Genomic DNA, 25,421 nt, shown 5'->3' on the forward strand with positions numbered 1-25,421 from the left:
CTTAGTTTCGTAGAAGAGTAGGTGGACTTTGTTGTATGTGGTCAATCAAACAATGAATTTGTTCTAGGTGAACATATGCTATTATTTGACTTTGTTGTATGTGGACTTATTATTAGACTTTGCATTAACCATATTATATATATACTGAACATATGCTATTAGTAGTTGTCTGCGGCCAAAACTAACCACGATCATGTCACAGCCATGACTCATCGTCGCCTGTTACCCCGTCGCCGAAGAATTGATCGGCAACAAGAAGCAGCTAATATCGCTGGGACAGGAGAGCCGCATGATCTGACAAACGATGACTATGTCAATCAGGTCGGTGAGAACGAGCAGCCATGAACCCCGTCCGGCCTGCTCGATCTAGGTCAAAATGACCAAGATGGCCAGGTAACTTTGGTATCATGTCACTATGTAGCCACACAAGCTAATCAATTGAGAGGGTCATAGCTTACTTGGTGTCTCTAGCAGGAGGCTCCGTCGGCCGAGGAGCCAGAGGGTTCGGATAGCAGGAAGGCCAGATCCAAGCGAGGCGTGTTAAAGATTACTGTTGGTAGGAATGCACACTGGCACATTACTGAGTTCGATGAATTCGGGGATTCACTCTCACCGCCTATAGCTTTGACCAAATACAAGACTATCCTCGGGTTACTTGTTAGGGACTTCATCCCTAATTAAGTACAGGACGTGGATTGGGAAAGATGATGACCGGTGGAGGGTTTTCGAAAGCGAGAAGGATTACATATGGGATGTCAAGATCCTAGAGTATTTCACTTTCCCAGCCGAGTATGATAGGGAGTTAGTCAAGAAAAAAGCAAAAGAAATCATGGGGACATGCTTCAAGAATTTCAAGGGGACATTGTACAAGAATTTTGTCCTCCAAAATAAAGAGCCAGATTTCGATGGTGGACAGTTTAGCAAGCAGAAGGACTTCTGGTAGGATTTTAAGGAATACAGGTTATCCGAGGAGTACTTAGAACTGTGCAGGAAGAATAAGGAGAATTCGCAGAAAGCGACGAATCCTCATCATCTCGGCTCTCGTGGCTTCGCCAAAAAGATGCCAGAATTTGAAGCAGAACTTCAAAAGGTGGATCGCCTTGCTGAGGAAGGCGTTTAGGTTGAGACCACCGATTGGGAGCCCAGATCGGTATTATACTGTATGGGGAGAAATGTACGGCACGCTAAGGACGGGAGCTTTAGCTCCTCAAATCAACCCATGAGCGAACTCATCTAGAGGATCTCCCAGGTAACTGAGGAGGTGAGGCAAGGGACTCGCACTTCTAATAGGGAGAAAAACGTGCTCACCCAAGCACTTGGAACCAAGGAGCACCCTGGTCGCACTAGAGGAACCGGTGTTGTTCCTTGGAAACTAGCATTCCCCCAAGAATCTAAGACTTACCGGAGCCGCTCGAGGGGTAGAGCGGAACATGAGGTAGAGTATTTGAGAAGACTAAAAGAGATGGAAGACAGAATGGAAGCACGGATTGAGGCGATCGTTGAAGCACGAGTCGAGCAAATTTTGCTGTCCAAGGGGTCAGTAGTACCACAAAACCCTACTCCTAGTGCCTTTAGCCCACAGTTTAGGGGTCGCAGCAGCTGCGGATCGACCCCGCTCGACGAAGAAGAGGCGAATGTGCCTCATCCGGTGGACGACATCACTGAACCCATCAATTTCAGGTTGTACATCCATCAGGAATGGACAAAGGACAAGGTGGCGTTCGGCCTGGCCTGGCCTATGGGAGACGGGACAATTAATGGCCACCCAATTCCACTAGGGTACGCTCACATCACCATTGATAGAATACTTGATAAGAAGTATAACAAGATACCCATTGAGTACCCCGTAGCGGAAGACAGGCCAAAACTTGGTCAAAACAAGGGCTCTCGAGTGGCCTGGCGCAAGCGCTTCATTAAGCTTGACCATCAATTGTCCTCTGATGATGAGGACGACTGCAAGTCTTCGCCCACCCGTGATGATCACTCACCATCTCCCAACAGAGATCACTCCCCTCCTCATCCGGAGCCATCACCCTCGAGAAGACAGAGCTCTCCTTCTATTCCTCCTCGTCCACTCCATCTTCATCAGCCCCGAGAAAAGAGACTCCTCCTCCTCCTCCATCTTCATCAGCGCCGGGAAAACAGAATTCTCATCGTCATCCTCCTCCTCCACCTCAGCCCAAAACAAGATCAAGGACATCCTCGCAGTCGCAGAAAAGGTCCTTGGATTCGGTCGCTAATGCTCCCAAAGTAGACCAATAGAAAAGAAAAAGGTCATTCAGTGGCAGCATTACCACCTTGATGAAAGAAAAATTTACAACACACATCTCGAAGGAAGATTGTGTTAGTTTCTTCAATCTTTGTGCCTCACTGCCTTCGTTTTTGTTGAAATCCGAATTCGAAAGGCAAACACAGAATAAATACGCTACAACAAGAGACGAAGAAATACACAATAAAGATTTAAGGAACATACAGAAGTACATCAAAGACAACCCAGGATTAACCATGGAAGAGGCCACGGCCATCTATTATGATGTACAAGGGACGACAACACCGGCAATGAAGTATGAAAGGGGCAATCTTTTGGTTCCCGATCATGAGTATAAAAATCTAACAACATATATGCGCCAGTTACATGAATATTACATGGCTCAAGCAATAGAGACGGACGACTTTGGTTTTGAGGTTATTATCCGTTCGCCACATGTTTTCCATTATCCTGAAGAAGAGAAGTTCGATGTCGAGTGAGAGTGCTTGTTCCCGCTATACCATAAACGCTCTCTCGATGTTCAAATGTTGACGCTGTGGACTATGTAAGTACCTACACATACGATTTTACAATTAACTACTCTCTCGAGATACAAATTGTTAACTTTTGAGCACTTCCCATAATTTTATGTAGGTGTATAGCAAAATTTTGTATTCTAAAAAGCAAATGTGATTATATAGGCTTCTTGGACCCCATGCGAGTCAATGAGAGGACATGTCTAGGCTCTATGGATATGATGTGGAAGACCTAAAACAGAGATTGATTGCTATTTTCGATGAATTCACGAAGAAGAAGAAAACCCAGATACTTCTAGCCTACAACTACGAGTATGTGTTCTCGATTTTTAATTTTATACTTCTTTTTTCGTTAAGATTATTCGATAATTAGGATTCTGTGATTGCAGCAACCGTTTTGTCTTCATTTGTGTTAATCTTGCCAAAAATTTGCTCGAGGTGTGGGACTCAAAGAAAAAACCATTTCATCACCTAGATGCACTGGTGGCAGTGCTGAATTAGTAAGCAATCCTAATAACATATTATTTTCTAATCACACATACCGCTTTCTAATGTTCCTCCTTTTAATGTTGCTCAGTGTCCGAAGAAGACATATCGGTGCGACGCCGGTCCCATTCAAGGTTGTCGAAATGGAGGGGAAATACTTATCACAGCTGACGGGAAACAGTGAATACGGGTTTTATGTAATGTGGGCAATGCTTCGCTACATCGGCGGGAAATCGGAAGAAGCCGATAAGTTGGTGTGTATAATCCCCATTTCATTTATGTCTGTTAATAATTCAACAAAATGATTTACTGTTCCTCTTTGGATATAATCTTTTTTGAACGACAACGCAAGAAATATAACCACGAAAGGCTGTTAGACCTGGAGATCATCGCACTGCAATCGGAGCTGGCTAAATTCATCTTAGCCGAGGTATTGGAAAAAGATGGAGTATTTTCCAATGCACAATCCGTGAAGTACAAGGAACAGTATGGCCCAGAGCGGCTCGCCAGATTATTGTAAGAAGTCTGAGAAGCATGTGTGAAGTCCAAGAACATTTCTTTTTTATTTTGAGGGATCGAGTTGTGGATAAGAACATTTGAATTGTAGTCGTAACATTTGTAATGTTTAATATTGATGGACCTGTCGTCTATGTAGCGTATATAAAGCGAAACCCGATTCCACGAAAAAATATAAATTAAAATAAATTATAAAACAATAAAATACGAATGGGCCATCACCGCCGGTTAGCAACAAACCGGCAGTGTTGTCGTAACCATCATCACCGGTTAGAAACAAACCGACAGTGTTGGCTTGCTTAACACTGCCGGCTTAACCATGAACCGACACTGATAGTTACGACAACACTGCCGGTTTGATCCATGAACCGACACTGAAATTTACTACAACACTGCCGGTTTGATCCATGAACCGACAGTGTAGGCTTGCTCAACACTGCTGGCTTGAGCCAAGAACCGACACTCTTGAAGCAACCGTCACTGTCGGTTGGCACTATAAACCGGCAGTGTTGTTCAACTGGACACTGCCGGGTGGAGCCAGGAACCGACACTGTTTCCTGTAGATCAGTGTCGGTTTTTAATGACCGGCAGTGATGTCAACCCTCCATCACTGCCGGTGTGCCACTGTCGGCTTAAAATCCGGCAGTAAAGTGGGTTTTTGAACCGGCAGTGATGTCCAGATCCGGGATAGTGAACCGCCGTGCGAGAGGAGCCATGAGATTGGGATGGTAACTAATGGTTAAGCAAACCATGAAATAGAGACAGACCCTTTCTTTAAATACATAGAGTCTAGTAGCCAACCAAGTTTCTTTCGTTTATATCGACACTACACACTGTGTATATACTCCTAAAGCGATAATGGCAGTGGTACAAATATATAGTAATTAACCACATGATGCATTCATGACAAGCATATTATTCCATTAGTTAAGACTGTACTCCTAAGATATAGACAGTGTGTATCTTTTGCTGTGTACGTACACAGCAAAAGATCCATATGAACGAAGCTTCATTGGAGCAAGATACAAGATATGTGAAGGAAGAAGCCAAGGAATGAGTGTGAACCTCTTTGCCTCTTTCCGACTCTCCCACACAGACGAAGCTCGAGGTCTAGAGTCGAAGGTCGAGGTCTAGAGTCGAAGCTCGAGGTCTATCTCGTCGCCGGCGCTGGAGGATGCGGTGTTGGTGTCGGCGCTCTGAGGTGGGGCGGCAGAGGTGTGGGAGGTCCTTCTCCAGATGCACATGTCGTCCACAGTGTCGTTGTCGGGCTTGGCGCAGGGGTCATATTGTGCCGCTGCCGCCGGGAGCACCCCGTTGTCCATGTAGTAAGGCGGTGCCCCACCGTCGTCAGGCCTCTCGGGCTTGATGCTGGTGGCGGTGCCGCCGTACGAGGAGATTGGGACGCACATGGAAGCGTCGGTGGTGCTGCTGTTGCGGAGGCGGCCGAGACAGTCCAGCCGCGCCGCTGCGGCGTGGTGGTGGTCGTAGTCGTCGTAGACGTGCGGATTCCAGCTGGCGGCGCGCTCTTTCTTGTGCGCGTTCTGGTGGCCGCCGAGCGCCTGCGACTTGAGGAACTTCTTGTTGCAGAAGAGGCACGGGAACAGGCGCACCTGCTTCCCGCCGACGGACCTCGTCGGCGCCGCCACTTCGTCCGTCTCCTCGCCGCGTGCCGCTGGCGCCAGGTCCAGCGAGAGGTTCACCGCTGGTGGTTGCGATGGCTGTGACGAGCGCTCCTGCTCCATGTGCAAACTGCAAATGCAAACAGCGCGCTGCCGACTCCCGTGCTAGCTGTTCCAAGAAGTACTTGGCGAGAAAATATATAAATTGTCAGTTTCTGACAAATAGTGCCATGTTTCGCTAAAAATAGAGACGGCGAAGACAATTCTATGTCCAGAAATGGGAGGAGCTAGCAGGACGAATGCGAGAGAAGCACGGATAGGACTATGAATTGGAGAGAATCATTTTTGTTGACGCTGTGGGTCGTAGTAGTACTTGACGAGGTGAGGTGATAAGCATGGCCGAAAAGCCGAAGCACTGTTCCGGCTGATTTATTGTGAAAGAAAAATACTGTTTTGACTGAAAAAAATAAGCTGAAAAAGACGGATTATAAGAGAAGCGAACAGGACCAATAATTGAAAATTTGGAATAGCAAGCTCCCCTAAGGCAAAAAAAACTGAGCACCTACACATATATATAGGTTGAAGAGCAATACTGTAGTATTATCTCCGTTAACTGTTAGTATATTTCATTAGCGCATGCATGTATATATACATATATGGGTGATATTGATAATCAAGTACAAGTATTGGGAGGATAATTGGATGGGAGACAAGCCTTTTAGTGAGGTTTATCCTAATCTCTATAGAATAGCAAGAATAAAAGGTGATACATGTAACACCCTTGGTGTTACACTGTACAGTCTTTTGTTAAACACTGCATGAACATCATATTTGTGTGTAAATATGTGTAATATAGGGCGTAAAGTAATGTACGTAACTTGAAACGTTCCTCGGAAACGCGATATAAATGTTATATTTCATGTCACTTTATATCACTTAGGGTTCCAAACTAATTTTTATTGAGCACGAATACTATAAAATGCATACACGACACTTTGATAAAGTTTGTAGTACAAACTTCGTAGGAATGAATTCCCTAACTAGCATGGTTGGTAGCTTGGAAATCGAAGTTGACGCGAATCCGAGCAAAAACTTACTCAATTTTCTTAAGTCGGAAGATGGTTCAACGAAGCTAAATTCGACAATTTTTGTAGGAGATTTGGGTTAAGTAACGGTCTAGTATTAGGGCTTATTTCAGTAGTTTAACCTACCCTTTTGAATATAGAAAAACTGGTTTGGCATTTGAATCATCGAGTTTGATTTTTGGAATGTTTTAAATGCGTGCTTGGCACGTTTCTGGCCAATGCCAGCGTCTAGACGCGGTCACCGCGCTCTGGTGCCATCGTCGGCGCGCTGGCCACACGCGCGCGTGCCGGTCGTGCTCGACTGGCTGCGGTGGCCGACAGCCTTGGCTGGCGGCAGGCCCGCTTCACCGTCGCGATGCATGCTGCCGCCGCTGTCGGTGCTCTGGATCCACCCGCGTCGCCCCGTGCCAGTCCTGCTCCGCCGATCGCCGTTGCTGTCCGCTCGGGTGCGTGGCATCGTAGGGCCGCAGCCATCCTCGCCAGCATGCGCTTGTGCCTCTGCATCGCGCTATCACCTCGCGTATGCTCGCATCACTTGCGGTGCGTCGTCGCTGCCGCTGCTGCGCGCGCCCGCTGCGCCGTCACGTGGCCTGGCCGCCGCCGTCTTGCGAGTCAAGGCGCTGCGGTCGCACGTCGTCGTGCCGGCCTTGTACGCGCATGGAGCCATCCCCCGTTGTGCTGCCGCCCTCTCCCCATTAGTGGCTGCGCCACGCCATGCTCCCCGTCACGTCGCCTTGAATGGCGTCATGCCGGCCGGCCGAGCCACGCCAAGGCAAAACCCGCAGAGCCTGGCCCTATCCTTGTAATTACGCGTGTCTGGAGCTTGTTTTGGAGTCTAGCGTCGTGCCAAGCCTGCTACTGTTGTGGCCGTACGATGTCGGGGCATCAATTTTAGTTTTCCCCATCCTCGGCCGCCATAAGACCGAGCTGAGTTGTCCATCTGATTAGCCTTGCGTAGTCCACCTCTTTCCAATTAACTGTACACCCAACTAGCTCTGGTAGTTAGCTCGCGTTTGGAGTTGACCCGACGAACTTTCATCCTCTAGTGAGGTAATGCGGGGCATTTTCCTCATGGCGGCCCGCCATGACCGTCGAGGCGGCTGCTCGGCCAGGGCATCGCTTCATGCTCCGTTGTTTCAATTGAGCGGTGCTATTGCATCGTGTTGACTTGGCTGCGTCGCCCGTGTAGCAGTTTCGCCGGTGGAGCAGCAGGTCACCGAGGACGCCATCGTCGTGCTTGTCGTGAACCAGAGCAACCCCGCGCTCGTGGCCAACCACCCTGCCAAGCCCCGCGACTTCGTCCAGGCCATCCTTCACGTATCTGGTGAGGCACCTTCACTCCTAGGGTAGCGGTAGAGGCGTTGGGCTTGGTTAATTCACCGACGTCGGTGTCACCATGGGCAAACCCCGCCGTGGTGCGTGGCCACACTTCAGTGCGGCACCAATTGTGGTGTTTATTACCTCTATAGAATGCGCTTGTGATGAGGAGTGTTGTGGTGGTGAGGACTGCTACCGAGGAGGTCCGTGCTCATCGGCGTTTGGCCGAAGATGCCGCGGCCTCTGTTTAGTTCCGGCTAGGGACCTTGAAACGGGAATTCGAAGTGAACCGGGGGTTAAGTGCGAGCGTCAAGAGAGAGAGTGAAATAGTAGAAAGGACTACGGGTTCATTTGGTTGAAAGCCGGGGTCTCTTTTGGTCTCCCCGCGTTGGGCCACTAGTCGTGTGTGGGCCGTGCCAGGTGTGCTCCACGTGCGCGTGCGCGGGGCGCTGGCAGTGGGATGAGCCGCTCGCTCGCGGGCCACGCGGGTGGAATTCGGTTTTTCAATTTCCATTGAAATTATGAATGTTTCTTCAATTTAGTTTTGAGCGAAATTTTGAAAAATAATAGTAAATTCTATAGATGTCCATAAATAGTGAAACAAAATTTGTTAGGTTCACAAAAATGCTATCTATCTGTTGGTGCAGTTAGTTTACAATTAGCTGTGATAATGATAGGTTCATTAGATTATTATGTACTCACTGTAATTTTTGTAGCCCTAGAGTAGGTGGATAAATAGAGTAGCTAGTAGTCCTTGTTTTATCATATATAGAGTAAATCGGTATTAAAAGTAAGAATACCTTTAGTTGCTAAGATAATATATGTCATGCTTTATACTTGTTAGTGGTAACAAGAGGTAACTTAGCACCTTAGCCGGTGGAACTAGCTTAGTAGATTGATAGGTGTATTCGTATTTTAAGAGTTGTTGTTGCCAGTATTACTAAGTGTTGCATCATCATTTCACACATGTAGATTACGAGTTGGTAGAGTCCGTGCCTGCGGACGAACAGGACTACGAGGAGATTATTGAGTACGAGGAGGAGGTTCTCATACAGGAGGGAGCCTTGGAGCCGTTCGTTGCTAACTTTCTTGATACACTGCCTGCCCAAGGCAAGCCCTGGTGCATAACCCATATTCTTGAATGATTATGGAATATATATATGATGTGCATTTAAGTTACAGGCATTTTATGGAAACTAGATGCATAAATATATCTACCTATGAGTCCTACTAGTATAGGTTGAGTAGCTACTATGCTTAGGATTTCTGTAGCGTGAGTAACCTGTTGTTACTCACAATAGGTGAAAATTATTATCACTCATGATAAAATGGTGGAAAGGAAAAATGGTGGCCGGGCAGGGATATGGTTTGGGTATTGGTGGGTGTAAGAGGTTGTGTCCTGCGGCCAACATGGCATAGCTTGGTTACACTTTTCTCCTGTATGTGTCAGTTAAGGACCGGCCGTTACATTGGACTCTAGACAAGTCACAGATTTATTATCCTGAGCACATACTTGGGTATGGGCGCAGGGAAGACTTGTTGCTCTCTTGTCGTGGGTTTCGGCTCTTTTCGGACCGACTAATTGGAGGCGGAGATGGTGGAGGTCCTTGCACCGCACTGGGTCCGTGACTCAGGAGCAGGGGGCTTGGAGTCCAAGTTTGGACGAGGACCTGAATCTCGTGACAGGAGGGTGATGGGTTGGTCCTGCTTGCGCCTGGGGTACAAGCGGGGCGTGTGTTTTTGAGGTACCTAGCTGAGGGGCATTGATTCGTGAATCGCCGGGCGATCCGGTATGGCTTGTCTATGGTCTAGCATCGTAGTAAGAACTAAAAGATGAAAGGTGATGAAATAGAACTGATTGCTCAACTCTTGCTTGAAAGTAGAACAGGTGCTTACATAGAATGGCTAGATAAAGAATTAATCATGGCTACTAATAATAACATAAATAAGGATCCACTATTAGCATTGCTTTTTGCAAAACAAACCAATCAAACCATAAAACTTTGCATATCCCTTGGAGTCAGAAAATTATTCCTACTAGTTGGATAAGTCTTGCGAGTACATTGTGTACTCAGGGTTTATTTGCCTCTATTGCAGGTTAAACTTGAGGAGTACCCGTTGTGTGAAGGATTCTTCTGGTGGGCACAGATGGATCCTTGTTCGTTACCGATAGATGTTTGTTATCATTCCGCACTCTGAATTTGGTATTGTAATAATATATTTTTAAGAACTCTAGATGTATGAAATGGATTAAGTATTGTAACTCATTCTCATTATTGGATCCTTGGGAAAAAATGTGGATCTTTCAGGCTCTCCCTTGGGGTGTGTCCGATGGAACCCGCCCGCTGTAGCTTGCTTTCAGGATACTTAGTGTCTGGTGAAAGACGAGCGCCTCTGTAAGTGCGTTATTTCGGGCAGTTCTGCCACAGTTGGTATCAGAGCCAATAATGAGTTTACGAGTTTCATCGCTCTTTTCCAAAACCTAAAATTTGACCAACAAAAGTTTTGCGAAAAGTAGGATGCGATAAATTATGTAAATAAGTATAAGCCCTAGCAATATGGTCTATCTAGGATAGCGGCACTGGTTTATCTAATCAGTTTTCTATAGGTACACTGACTTATGTTGCGTAAGAAATCACTTAGCATGCGGAAAGTGAGTGTGTGATGTGCCGAAATTTTGTGAATGCCGCTATATTCTGGCCAGAGTGAATGTATAGGCCGATGCATGCATCATGATAATAGAATCTTGCTTAAATTAAAATTCCCCCTACACGTATAATTGGATTAGTAAATTGATAGGATAAATTAAAAGGAATGCTTTAATAAATGCCTTATCATTCTTGATCTGGAGGGTTGTTCTAAATGGATGGTTCCTATCTGTTACAGATGAACCTGAGGTCCGGTCGCGGGATCACCAATGCCGGGGCGGGCCACGGTCTTGGCGAAGGCCAAGGTGAAAGTGGCCGGGCCAATGAGCACGGCAATGGGGAGTGCCATGAGGCTCCATTTATGGCTCCTCCTCCTCCGCCACTTCCACATCCGATGACTCACGCAGAGATGATGGCAGAAATGTTGGCTGCTCGTCGCGAGACAGCCCGTGCCATGGAGTTGCTGGCACAGGCTGTCGGTGGCTTTGCCCGTGGAGGCCATGGGGGCAATGGTGGGAATGGGGGTGGTTCCCACGGTCCTGAGGGACCCTGCTCTTATTAGGATTTCTTAAAGACGCACTCACCCACGTTCACACCCACAGCTCAGCCTCTAGATGTGGAGCATTGGCTTTGCATTCTGGAGCAAAAGTTTCTGTTGCTCACCGTGACTGATGAGCAAAAAGTGCGCTTTGCAGCGCAACAGTTATTGGGATCTGCTAGTGCATGGTGGAATACTTTTAATGCCATGCAGCAGGCGGATCATCGGGTGACCTGGCAGGAGTTCACTGAGGCCTTTAGAGAGTTTTATATTCCTGCTGGTGTTCTCAATAGGAAGTTGACAGAGTTTCTGGACCTTCGGCAAGGGAGTATGTCCGTGATGGACTACGTCAATAAGTTCAACCACTTGTCCTAGTATACTGGAACTCATGTTGACACAAATGAGAAAAAGATGGACCGCTTCTATTGTGGCCTCTCTTGTAGCTTACATAAGGAGCTATATACTTGGAACTATCAGACCTTTGGGGCGATGATAAATGCTGCTATCGCCATGGAAGGCTTGCAGCGGGATTCCCAGGCAGAATGGAAGCGCAAGAGGGTGGCTACATGGTCTTCTAGTCACCCCCATACTTAGAAAGTACAGGTTGCCAGGTGGGTGCCCTATCAATCTTCAGGCGAGCATTCGTTTCGATAGCCTCAGTGGACTTTTTAGGCTCCTTCCACTCAGTACCGTGTACCTACCCAGCAGGTGCAACATTAGCAGCCTCAGGGACAACAGGTCCCACCTCATCAAGGACTGGGGAACAAGCCTGGTGCTTGTTTCAAATGTGGCAAGGAAGACCACTATGCCTAAGAGTGCCCGCAAAACCAGCCGACCCAGTCTGCTCAGCCATCGGCTAATTCCAGGCGAGTCAAGCGGACAATGATCAAGAAGAAAGTGCCAGTCAGCCGATATGGACAGGTTAATTTCATGGAGGCGGAGCAGATATTGCAAAATGAGCCGGTGATGGCTGGTATATTCACCATTGATTCCCATCCAGCTTATGTGATATTTGATTCTGGTGGATCACATTCATTTATGAGCATGGATTTTGCACACCGGCATAATATACCTCTTATGGCTATACTGTTTGCCTATATAATCAGTACTCTGGGTGCGCAGATGTGCGTTAATACTCGGACGGACATAGTAAGCTTGGTATTAGCCACTCACACTTACCATCTCCAGTTCATGATACTGCCTGGGCAAGGCATTGATGCAATTCTAGGAATGAACTGGTTACGTGTATATGGGGTAGTCTTGGATTTGAAGCAGAGAGTTGTGGAGTTACGACTTCCTTCTTCTTAGGATAGGATGTCTCTTCTGATACCCTCAGATCCAATCTTACCTGTTGCTGCTTATGCTAAAGCCTCTCCTGATCTTACCTCTATTCCTGTGGTATGTGAGTTTCTGGATGTTTTCCCTGAAGATCTACCTGGGTTGCCACTAGACAGAGATATGGAGTTCTCCATTGAGCTAGAGCCTGGTACTACTCCTATCTCCCAACGCTCGTACCGCATGGCTCTGAAGGAATTGGCTGAAATAAAGAAGCAGTTGGAAGAATTGTTGGAAAAAGGCTTCATCCATCCTAGCTCTTCACCATGGGGTTGTCCAGCCATTTTTGTGAAGAAGAAGGATGACACTCTTCAGATGTGTGTGGATTACCGCCCTCTTAATGCGGTAACCATTAAGAACAAGTATCCTTTGCCCCACATAGATACTTTGTTTGATCAGCTAGCTGGTGCCAAAGTGTTCTCCAAGATTGACCTTTGTTCAGGCTATCATCAGATCAAGATTAGACCACAAGATATACCAAACATAGCTTTTTCTGCTAGATATGGGCTGTATGAATACCTAGTCATGTCTTTTTGTCTCACCAATGCTCCTACATTCTTCATGTATCTGATGAATTCAGTCTTTATGCTAGAGCTAGACAAGTTTGTTGTGGTATTCATTGATGATATTCTGATATATTCCAAGAACAATGAAGAGCATGCCCAGCACCTTCAGATAGTACTGGCTCGATTGAGGGAACACAAGCTGTATGCTAAATTCAGCAAGTGTGAATTCTAGTTAGATCGAGTGTAGTTTTTGGGGCATGTTTTGACACCTGATGGTATCTCTATTGACCCCAACAAGGTGCAAGATGTGCTGAATTAGAAGTCTCCCAAGTCAGTGCACCAAATTTGTCAGTTCCTTGGTCTAGCTGGGTACTATCGATGTTTCATACCGGATTTTTCTAAGATAGCACAACCGATGACCAAGCTGCTCCAAAAAGAAGCCAAGTTTGATTGGAGCACAACCTATGAAGAAGCCTTCCAAGCTTTGAAGACATTTCTGACCACTGCTCCTGTCTTGGCCCAACCAGATATTGACCAACCTTTTGATGTATATTGTGATGCCTTGAAGGCGGGGTTGGGATGTGTGCTTATGTAGGATGGGCGTGTGATAGCTTATGCTTTGCGCCAACTAAAAAAAGCACGAAGTAAATTACCCCACCCATGATTTAGAGCTAGCTGCTATGGTCCATGCTCTAAAATTTTGGAGGCATGACCTGTTGGGCAACAAAGTACATATTTTTACAGATCATAAGAGCCTCAAATATATTTTTACTCCGTCTGAGTTGAATATGATGCAAAGGACATGGTTGGAATTGATCAAGGATTATAACTTGGAGGTACATTATCACCCTGGAAAGGCCAATGTGGTAGCGGATGCCTTGAGCCGAAAGTCATATCAGGTTGAAGAAACACCTTTGTCTCTCAATCATGCTGAGGTGCTAGTTCACATTGCCTTGACCTCAGAATTGCTTGAGCATATTATTTTGGAGCAAAGGCAAGACACTTTAGAAATTCCTCACATCAAGAAACTAATTGACGAAGGGCGTGGCCCTCAGTTTAGTATTGATGAGCAAGGTGTAGTGAGGTACAAGGATAGATTGGTGGTTCCATCAAATGATGAGCTGAAAAGGAAGATTTTGAATGAAGCTCATCATTCAAAATTGTATATCCATCCTAGCAGCAACAAGATGTACCATGATTTGCGCCACTTATACTGGTGGTCCAACATGAAGCAGGACATCACCCAGTACGTCATGGAGTGTGACACTTGTGGGAGAGTTAAAGCAGATCACAGAGGCATGGATTCATCGATGCCACCTTATCATCTCCAACCGGTATAGCTCGTATACCACCTCGGTGCTGTTGTTTGACCCTAGTTGGTGCTAGAAGAATGCTACTGAGGTGGTTAAATTATAATGTGTTGATACACATTGATGGTGACATTGACCTGTATATAAATAGGCCTTTCTTATCATATATGGAATTTTAGTGTAAGGTCTTTGTTATCGTATATGTAACTTATTTCTAATTTTTTGTAATTTTTTGATGTATTTCATTACTATCTAAATAAATATATCGTTGTTGTTAAAACTTTCCCACTGTAGTATCTAAATAAATATATCCTTTACATATATGCACCTTCACTATCGGTTCTATTTAGAAACCAACAGTGATAGTCACCTTCACTGTCGGTTCTATTTAAAAACCAACAGTGATAGTAACTTTCACTGTCGGTTCTATTTAAAAACCAGCAGTGATGTCCATGCCCCCTATATAAAACAAACTATTGGCCACATACATCGATCCCACCCACCCACGAACTCTCTCAGTCTCATTTCTCACATTTCACTCTCACTTCTCAAGACATGCACTCTCTCTCTATGTGATTTGGTCATGGCTCCTGCATTTTTCAATGGTATTGATATGTTGTCTTCTCCAATATTCTATCTATATTCATTTGATCTATATTTATATTCATGTTTCTTTGCATTTTATATTTATATATATTCTTATTCCTTGCATTCGATCTATATTTAATTATGTTGCCACATTTTACTTGGAAGAATTTTTTGTGCATATATTTTATGTTCATATTTTTTTTGCATTTTATCGATCAGGTGGTATGAACAACGGACCTCCCCCACCACAAGAACCAGGTTTCCACCCTGGCGATGAGACATTTGCTCCTAATGTGGCCATTCCACGGTTCCCTGTTCCAGCTATTGTATGAAATATTTTCTAACATCTTTTATTTTTTGATGCCAACAAATAACTGTAATTAATTTAATATCATTGTTGCATGCATATATGTCACATACTATATCCCCAATAGATTGGCTACGAACAACACTTAGCTGGTTCTTTATCTTGGACACCGTCGAGAACACGGTATCTAATGCAAGTGGTCGGCTATGAACGTCTGAACTCAGTTTTTTCATCCCTGTGAGGGGTTCAAATCATCGGAACCATATCCACGGGATGGTAATACAGAGCCCGGACGTGATAAGCGCCCAATTAAGTGCTGTGTGCATCTGTTTAGAGGCACTTCGACGTATTTGCTATGATGTGCCTGATTTCTCGCACTTCAAGGCACTTGCTTTGAATGCTGGTGATATCCCCATCCCACAAGCAAGCGAATGGTTTGCGAGCTACAACCATGTGGATATGGTAAAATGGTCACTTATACCTGAGTCATGCTTATTTGTTGTTTATTATTGTAATAACATTCTCTAAATTTTTTCTTTTTCTCCGCATGCAGATTACGCTATAGGACCTTACCTATGCTGCATGTGGCTTGTGGGCCATTCTAGGCCAAGCTACGGAGCAACCCGAGTACGATTGGGACTTCTGCAATGGAAACCTCGGCCAGCTCACTATAGAAGGACGCCAGTACTGCATAAGGATTACTAACAGGGGCAGTGGTCTTTCAGTAGGTTACATCTATGGCTGACCATTCTTTCGGTATTGTGAGGCACGAGAGAGTGCACTCATACGGGCATTGGACTTCATCGATACAAGCGAATACATAATTCAGTGACATCAATTACCATATATGGCTACAGAGGCATGTTAGTGTGTGTGGCCCGATTGATCCCGGCAGTGATTCCGATAGTAATTAATGTTTATTTAGCTAGGTTTCCAAGGTCGTAGTTTAATTGGGTTCTAATTTTAATATGTACGGCTTTGTGTGTTTAATTATTGTCATGCATGTAATTCGTGTAACATTTGTTGGGCAACTAGAAATATACATTACGGTGTCGTATTTGTCTCAAAATTATTCTCAGGATTGCACGTGCCACGTGTGACGGAAACACCAAGTTTGGGATTTCCCGAAGATGGTTTGCTACTTTCTGAGGTTTAATTGAATTTCGTGCGACGACACCTATTAATTATAGGTTGAACTGAGTCTACCCACGAAAAGATCCGAAATGGTGCTAAACTTTTACACAGGCTCTAATGTGCCCTAGGGATAAGAATTTTGTGGAGGTGGATGAAAAAATCTATTGGGTCCAAGATGAAATTCACCCTCTTTTGTCTTATTTGGCACAGAGAAAAATATAATAAATAAAAAAATGATCAGAAAAACCTAAGATCCTGTGTGGGGTCTTAATTTGGATGTACATGCTTGCCAAAAAAAATTCAAGCCATTTCGACATAGGCAGAGTATACATGCTCCACATAGGTACATGTGCCCTTTCATCGAACTTTGACTACACATAGGTTGTCAAGGTTTCTGTGGTTCATAGGCATTCCGGTGTTGTATTGGTCTCAAACTTTTTCTTTGGCTTGCACGTGCCACGTGTGAAGGAAACACCAAGTTTGGGATTTTCCGGAGATGGTTTGCTACTTTCTGAGGTTTAATTGAATTTCCGCGCGACGAGACCGTTTAATTATAGGTTGAACTGAGTCTACCCACAAAAAGATCCGGAATGGTGCCAAACTTTTACACAGGCTCTAATGTGCCCTAGGGATAAGAATTTTGTAGAGGTGGATGAAAAAATTTATTGGGTCCAAGATGATATTCACACTCTTTTGTCTCATTCAGCATACAGAAAAATATAATTAATAAAAAAATGATTAGAAAAACCTAAGATCCTGTGTGGGATCTTAATTTGTGTGTACACGCTTGGCAAAAAAATTTTAAGTCACTTCGACATAGGAATACATATGCTTCTATTTATTCAGTATATAAAAGATTTTTTTTAATATATATAAACATCACTATCGGTTTCAAAAAACCGATAGTGATGAGAAGAAACCGTCAGTGATGCTTGTTATCATTGTCGGTTTATTTTTAAAACCGGCAGTGATATATAAAAAATTAAAAAAAATTGTGCTAGCCCTCGGGTTTGAGCTTGGGTCTCGGGCTACAGAGTTCAGACACTTAACCGCTGCGCTAGTATAGGATGTGTGCCAAGGTTTATTTATTTTATCTTTTGACCTTTAGACCGCTTAAGAAATTATAAAATTAAACCAAAAAAACTGGGCCGCCCGGGATTCAAACACGGGTATCGGGGGCTAAGTTGCGGGGTCTTAACCGTTGAGCTAGTAGGAGGTATTCGAAAGAAGTGCAAAAGATAAGTTACTTATGCTGTAACCGCTACACGGAAATCACTACCGGTAGAAAGAATGGCCCGGCAGTGATATACCCCCATCACTGCCGGTTTAGACTTATAACTGGCAGTGATGTACCCCCATCACTGTCGGTTTATAATTAGAACCGGCAGTGATGAGCTCTGGTATAAAAGCCCGGTGTGGGTTGAAATTATCCAAATTCATTTCAACCCCGCGCCAACCATTCCCAGCCCTGCGCTCCTCTTCTTCGACATCGACGCCCGTGCACCGCCCCACGTCGGAGCACCCGTCCATCGCCCCCCGCGCCGCCGTTCCTAGCCCCGCGCTCTTCTTCTTTGACGCCGACGCCCATGCACCGCCCCACGCCGAAGCACCCATCCACCAGCCCCCGTGTCGCCGTTCCTAGCCACGCGCTCCTCTTCTTCGACGCCGACGCCTGTGCACCACCCCACGTCCGAGCACTCCCCACGCCATCCACCGCCCCACGCCGAAGCACCGCCGAGGCCTTCAGGAGCGCGCGAACAGCTGCTTTCCCACCCCCACGGTGAGTGCGTGGCTGACTGCCTGCTAAGTGTTTGATGAAATGAAATGCCCCACGGTTGTTGTCTTCCCAATGGCAGCTGAAATGGACTTTACGTTGACAAACAATATGAGGAAGTAAGTTGTTCTGTATACTTTTTATTGTTTTCAGAGGAACAAGAAATGGACTTAATTTTTTAAAAAATAGTTTTAAAGATGAAGAATGTATGCAACTCTATCCATTGCAGGCTATGCAATGTCACTGATCCAAACACATTTTTTATTCCTCATGTCTGCGGGCTATTAAAATCACCTCTATTTTTTTTGAGACAATCTCACTTTGTAATAGCTAGTCCATAGTCAAATAAAATAGGTTCACTACCATCTACAATCTAATCTCACTTTGTAATCTCACTGTGTAATAGCTAGTCTGGTTCTGGTGTTATCTACAATCTCATCTTAATTAATTTTACAATCCTTAGGCTTATTGAATCCCTAGCTAGGATCTGACCTTGATATGGTCCTTTAAATATGTTTGTAGAAACTTTCTGGTGTTTTGATAGGGTCCTACTTTATTTGACTGGTCTTGTTGGTTAATTACAATGACTTGCCTATTTCCTTTCTGTTGTAGATGTTTTGCTTTGACCTTTCATCTAATATTTTCTTATATATACTACAAGAAATTATTTATTTCTTGTATAAGTTTTAGTATATTTTAAAAATAATGCTATTTTTAGAGACCTATTGTCACAGTCCTAGACCACCAAATCACACTACAGCAATATTTGATTGTTTGGGGATTCAATCTTAGGGGGAATGTATAGCATGCTTAAAAAAGGCATCTATAGATGTTTGTTCCAGAAAAAAAGTTAAAAACAACTTTTAAAATTGGCTCGGCAGCAGCAGCAAGTATGATTACTAAACCACATTGATCTCTAAATAATAAATAGTCCAATTATTGAGGTAATTTTTTATCATGTCAAGGATAAAGAACATTAAATAGATTTAGTTTGGCCATATAACTTGAATAATAACTCTTGTTCAGTGAGTTACCATTACCACTTACCACATGCCTAATTTACTTAAATGTATAGGCAACCATGGCATGGTATGTAGTGCATGTTGGTCACATGCCTGGGATTTATCGAACCTGGGAAGATTGCTATGCTTAAGTCAATCGCTATCCTAGTAATTTACACAAAAAATACAACACACAAGCTGAAGCTTTGAGGGCCTACTATAGTCATCCGGCCTACCTTGAAAACCATGGGCAACCGGCCTACAATGGTCCAATGAATGCAAACTATGGCCATCCGCTGGCACTGAAGATCGAAGAGAAGCCACCCACCGAAGATGTGAAGATTAGGAGAATTGCTCCTTGGTCTTGAAAAGATGTCATGCTTTTATTTATGGCTATGGTCATCGCTTTTCTTATTTAGAAGTTGATGTAGGCTTAGTTTCGTAGAAGAGTAGGTGGACTTTGTTGTATGTGGTCAATCAAACAATGAATTTGTTCTAGGTGAACATATGCTATTATTTGACTTTGTTGTATGTGGACTTATTATTAGACTTTGCATTAACCATATTATATATATACTGAACATATGCTATTAGTAGTTGTCTGCGGCCAAAACTAACCACGATCATGTCACAGCCATGACTCATCGTCGCCTGTTACCCCGTCGCCGAAGAATTGATCGGCAACAAGAAGCAGCTAATATCGCTGGGACAGGAGAGCCGCATGATCTGACAAACGATGACTATGTCAATCAGGTCGGTGAGAACGAGCAGCCATGAACCCCGTCCGGCCTGCTCGATCTAGGTCAAAATGACCAAGATGGCCAGGTAACTTTGGTATCATGTCACTATGTAGCCACACAAGCTAATCAATTGAGAGGGTCATAGCTTACTTGGTGTCTCTAGCAGGAGGCTCCGTCGGCCGAGGAGCCAGAGGGTTCGGATAGCAGGAAGGCCAGATCCAAGCGAGGCGTGTTAAAGATTACTGTTGGTAGGAATGCACACTGGCACATTACTGAGTTCGATGAATTCGGGGATTCACTCTCACCGCCTATAGCTTTGACCAAATACAAGACTATCCTCGGGTTACTTGTTAGGGACTTCATCCCTAATTAAGTACAGGACGTGGATTGGGAAAGATGATGACCGGTGGAGGGTTTTCGAAAGCGAGAAGGATTACATATGGGATGTCAAGATCCTAGAGTATTTCACTTTCCCAGCCGAGTATGATAGGGAGTTAGTCAAGAAAAAAGCAAAAGAAATCATGGGGACATGCTTCAAGAATTTCAAGGGGACATTGTACAAGAATTTTGTCCTCCAAAATAAAGAGCCAGATTTCGATGGTGGACAGTTTAGCAAGCAGAAGGACTTCTGGTAGGATTTTAAGGAATACAGGTTATCCGAGGAGTACTTAGAACTGTGCAGGAAGAATAAGGAGAATTCGCAGAAAGCGACGAATCCTCATCATCTCGGCTCTCGTGGCTTCGCCAAAAAGATGCCAGAATTTGAAGCAGAACTTCAAAAGGTGGATCGCCTTGCTGAGGAAGGCGTTTAGGTTGAGACCACCGATTGGGAGCCCAGATCGGTATTATACTGTATGGGGAGAAATGTACGGCACGCTAAGGACGGGAGCTTTAGCTCCTCAAATCAACCCATGAGCGAACTCATCTAGAGGATCTCCCAGGTAACTGAGGAGGTGAGGCAAGGGACTCGCACTTCTAATAGGGAGAAAAACGTGCTCACCCAAGCACTTGGAACCAAGGAGCACCCTGGTCGCACTAGAGGAACCGGTGTTGTTCCTTGGAAACTAGCATTCCCCCAAGAATCTAAGACTTACCGGAGCCGCTCGAGGGGTAGAGCGGAACATGAGGTAGAGTATTTGAGAAGACTAAAAGAGATGGAAGACAGAATGGAAGCACGGATTGAGGCGATCGTTGAAGCACGAGTCGAGCAAATTTTGCTGTCCAAGGGGTCAGTAGTACCACAAAACCCTACTCCTAGTGCCTTTAGCCCACAGTTTAGGGGTCGCAGCAGCTGCGGATCGACCCCGCTCGACGAAGAAGAGGCGAATGTGCCTCATCCGGTGGACGACATCACTGAACCCATCAATTTCAGGTTGTACATCCATCAGGAATGGACAAAGGACAAGGTGGCGTTCGGCCTGGCCTGGCCTATGGGAGACGGGACAATTAATGGCCACCCAATTCCACTAGGGTACGCTCACATCACCATTGATAGAATACTTGATAAGAAGTATAACAAGATACCCATTGAGTACCCCGTAGCGGAAGACAGGCCAAAACTTGGTCAAAACAAGGGCTCTCGAGTGGCCTGGCGCAAGCGCTTCATTAAGCTTGACCATCAATTGTCCTCTGATGATGAGGACGACTGCAAGTCTTCGCCCACCCGTGATGATCACTCACCATCTCCCAACAGAGATCACTCCCCTCCTCATCCGGAGCCATCACCCTCGAGAAGACAGAGCTCTCCTTCTATTCCTCCTCGTCCACTCCATCTTCATCAGCCCCGAGAAAAGAGACTCCTCCTCCTCCTCCATCTTCATCAGCGCCGGGAAAACAGAATTCTCATCGTCATCCTCCTCCTCCACCTCAGCCCAAAACAAGATCAAGGACATCCTCGCAGTCGCAGAAAAGGTCCTTGGATTCGGTCGCTAATGCTCCCAAAGTAGACCAATAGAAAAGAAAAAGGTCATTCAGTGGCAGCATTACCACCTTGATGAAAGAAAAATTTACAACACACATCTCGAAGGAAGATTGTGTTAGTTTCTTCAATCTTTGTGCCTCACTGCCTTCGTTTTTGTTGAAATCCGAATTCGAAAGGCAAACACAGAATAAATACGCTACAACAAGAGACGAAGAAATACACAATAAAGATTTAAGGAACATACAGAAGTACATCAAAGACAACCCAGGATTAACCATGGAAGAGGCCACGGCCATCTATTATGATGTACAAGGGACGACAACACCGGCAATGAAGTATGAAAGGGGCAATCTTTTGGTTCCCGATCATGAGTATAAAAATCTAACAACATATATGCGCCAGTTACATGAATATTACATGGCTCAAGCAATAGAGACGGACGACTTTGGTTTTGAGGTTATTATCCGTTCGCCACATGTTTTCCATTATCCTGAAGAAGAGAAGTTCGATGTCGAGTGAGAGTGCTTGTTCCCGCTATACCATAAACGCTCTCTCGATGTTCAAATGTTGACGCTGTGGACTATGTAAGTACCTACACATACGATTTTACAATTAACTACTCTCTCGAGATACAAATTGTTAACTTTTGAGCACTTCCCATAATTTTATGTAGGTGTATAGCAAAATTTTGTATTCTAAAAAGCAAATGTGATTATATAGGCTTCTTGGACCCCATGCGAGTCAATGAGAGGACATGTCTAGGCTCTATGGATATGATGTGGAAGACCTAAAACAGAGATTGATTGCTATTTTCGATGAATTCACGAAGAAGAAGAAAACCCAGATACTTCTAGCCTACAACTACGAGTATGTGTTCTCGATTTTTAATTTTATACTTCTTTTTTCGTTAAGATTATTCGATAATTAGGATTCTGTGATTGCAGCAACCGTTTTGTCTTCATTTGTGTTAATCTTGCCAAAAATTTGCTCGAGGTGTGGGACTCAAAGAAAAAACCATTTCATCACCTAGATGCACTGGTGGCAGTGCTGAATTAGTAAGCAATCCTAATAACATATTATTTTCTAATCACACATACCGCTTTCTAATGTTCCTCCTTTTAATGTTGCTCAGTGTCCGAAGAAGACATATCGGTGCGACGCCGGTCCCATTCAAGGTTGTCGAAATGGAGGGGAAATACTTATCACAGCTGACGGGAAACAGTGAATACGGGTTTTATGTAATGTGGGCAATGCTTCGCTACATCGGCGGGAAATCGGAAGAAGCCGATAAGTTGGTGTGTATAATCCCCATTTCATTTATGTCTGTTAATAATTCAACAAAATGATTTACTGTTCCTCTTTGGATATAATCTTTTTTGAACGACAACGCAAGAAATATAACCACGAAAGGCTGTTAGACCTGGAGATCATCGCACTGCAATCGGAGCTGGCTAAATTCATCTTAGCCGAGGTATTGGAAAAAGATGGAGTATTTTCCAATGCACAATCCGTGAAGTACAAGGAACAGTATGGCCCAGAGCGGCTCGCCAGATTATTGTAAGAAGTCTGAGAAGCATGTGTGAAGTCCAAGAACATTTCTTTTTTATTTTGAGGGATCGAGTTGTGGATAAGAACATTTGAATTGTAGTCGTAACATTTGTAATGTTTAATATTGATGGACCTGTCGTCTATGTAGCGTATATAAAGCGAAACCCGATTCCACGAAAAAATATAAATTAAAATAAATTATAAAACAATAAAATACGAATGGGCCATCACCGCCGGTTAGCAACAAACCGGCAGTGTTGTCGTAACCATCATCACCGGTTAGAAACAAACCGACAGTGTTGGCTTGCTTAACACTGCCGGCTTAACCATGAACCGACACTGATAGTTACGACAACACTGCCGGTTTGATCCATGAACCGACACTGAAATTTACTACAACACTGCCGGTTTGATCCATGAACCGACAGTGTAGGCTTGCTCAACACTGCTGGCTTGAGCCAAGAACCGACACTCTTGAAGCAACCGTCACTGTCGGTTGGCACTATAAACCGGCAGTGTTGTTCAACTGGACACTGCCGGGTGGAGCCAGGAACCGACACTGTTTCCTGTAGATCAGTGTCGGTTTTTAATGACCGGCAGTGATGTCAACCCTCCATCACTGCCGGTGTGCCACTGTCGGCTTAAAATCCGGCAGTAAAGTGGGTTTTTGAACCGGCAGTGATGTCCAGATCCGGGATAGTGAACCGCCGTGCGAGAGGAGCCATGAGATTGGGATGGTAACTAATGGTTAAGCAAACCATGAAATAGAGACAGACCCTTTCTTTAAATACATAGAGTCTAGTAGCCAACCAAGTTTCTTTCGTTTATATCGACACTACACACTGTGTATATACTCCTAAAGCGATAATGGCAGTGGTACAAATATATAGTAATTAACCACATGATGCATTCATGACAAGCATATTATTCCATTAGTTAAGACTGTACTCCTAAGATATAGACAGTGTGTATCTTTTGCTGTGTACGTACACAGCAAAAGATCCATATGAACGAAGCTTCATTGGAGCAAGATACAAGATATGTGAAGGAAGAAGCCAAGGAATGAGTGTGAACCTCTTTGCCTCTTTCCGACTCTCCCACACAGACGAAGCTCGAGGTCTAGAGTCGAAGGTCGAGGTCTAGAGTCGAAGCTCGAGGTCTATCTCGTCGCCGGCGCTGGAGGATGCGGTGTTGGTGTCGGCGCTCTGAGGTGGGGCGGCAGAGGTGTGGGAGGTCCTTCTCCAGATGCACATGTCGTCCACAGTGTCGTTGTCGGGCTTGGCGCAGGGGTCATATTGTGCCGCTGCCGCCGGGAGCACCCCGTTGTCCATGTAGTAAGGCGGTGCCCCACCGTCGTCAGGCCTCTCGGGCTTGATGCTGGTGGCGGTGCCGCCGTACGAGGAGATTGGGACGCACATGGAAGCGTCGGTGGTGCTGCTGTTGCGGAGGCGGCCGAGACAGTCCAGCCGCGCCGCTGCGGCGTGGTGGTGGTCGTAGTCGTCGTAGACGTGCGGATTCCAGCTGGCGGCGCGCTCTTTCTTGTGCGCGTTCTGGTGGCCGCCGAGCGCCTGCGACTTGAGGAACTTCTTGTTGCAGAAGAGGCACGGGAACAGGCGCACCTGCTTCCCGCCGACGGACCTCGTCGGCGCCGCCACTTCGTCCGTCTCCTCGCCGCGTGCCGCTGGCGCCAGGTCCAGCGAGAGGTTCACCGCTGGTGGTTGCGATGGCTGTGACGAGCGCTCCTGCTCCATGTGCAAACTGCAAATGCAAACAGCGCGCTGCCGACTCCCGTGCTAGCTGTTCCAAGAAGTACTTGGCGAGAAAATATATAAATTGTCAGTTTCTGACAAATAGTGCCATGTTTCGCTAAAAATAGAGACGGCGAAGACAATTCTATGTCCAGAAATGGGAGGAGCTAGCAGGACGAATGCGAGAGAAGCACGGATAGGACTATGAATTGGAGAGAATCATTTTTGTTGACGCTGTGGGTCGTAGTAGTACTTGACGAGGTGAGGTGATAAGCATGGCCGAAAAGCCGAAGCACTGTTCCGGCTGATTTATTGTGAAAGAAAAATACTGTTTTGACTGAAAAAAATAAGCTGAAAAAGACGGATTATAAGAGAAGCGAACAGGACCAATAATTGAAAATTTGGAATAGCAAGCTCCCCTAAGGCAAAAAAAACTGAGCACCTACACATATATATAGGTTGAAGAGCAATACTGTAGTATTATCTCCGTTAACTGTTAGTATATTTCATTAGCGC

The 25,421-nt window shown here is 45.1% G+C and overlaps 2 protein-coding genes across 2 annotated transcripts; both read right to left on the reverse strand.

The window, feature by feature from the left end:
• Positions 1 to 4,916: 4,916 nt before the first annotated feature.
• LOC136548033 (zinc finger protein 8-like) lies at positions 4,917 to 5,528 on the reverse strand. The gene has a single exon (XM_066539690.1). It carries the CDS (start codon positions 5,526 to 5,528, stop codon positions 4,917 to 4,919), a length of 612 nt encoding a protein of 203 aa, XP_066395787.1.
• An 18,768-nt stretch (positions 5,529 to 24,296) lies between these two features.
• LOC136548034 (zinc finger protein 8-like) lies at positions 24,297 to 24,908 on the reverse strand. Its single transcript, XM_066539691.1, has one exon. It carries the CDS (start codon positions 24,906 to 24,908, stop codon positions 24,297 to 24,299), a length of 612 nt encoding a protein of 203 aa, XP_066395788.1.
• Positions 24,909 to 25,421: the final 513 nt, after the last annotated feature.

This window comes from Miscanthus floridulus, chromosome 4 (genome assembly GCF_019320115.1).
Source record: "Miscanthus floridulus cultivar M001 chromosome 4, ASM1932011v1, whole genome shotgun sequence".
NCBI classification, from domain to species: domain Eukaryota; kingdom Viridiplantae; phylum Streptophyta; class Magnoliopsida; order Poales; family Poaceae; genus Miscanthus; species Miscanthus floridulus.

What these genes read in the sequence shown, in the direction of transcription:
- LOC136548033 (XM_066539690.1), bottom strand. Translation starts at nt 5,528, where the DNA reads ATGGAGCAGGAGCGCTCGTCACAGCCATCGCAACCACCAGCGGTGAAC.
- LOC136548034 (XM_066539691.1), bottom strand. Translation starts at nt 24,908, where the DNA reads ATGGAGCAGGAGCGCTCGTCACAGCCATCGCAACCACCAGCGGTGAAC.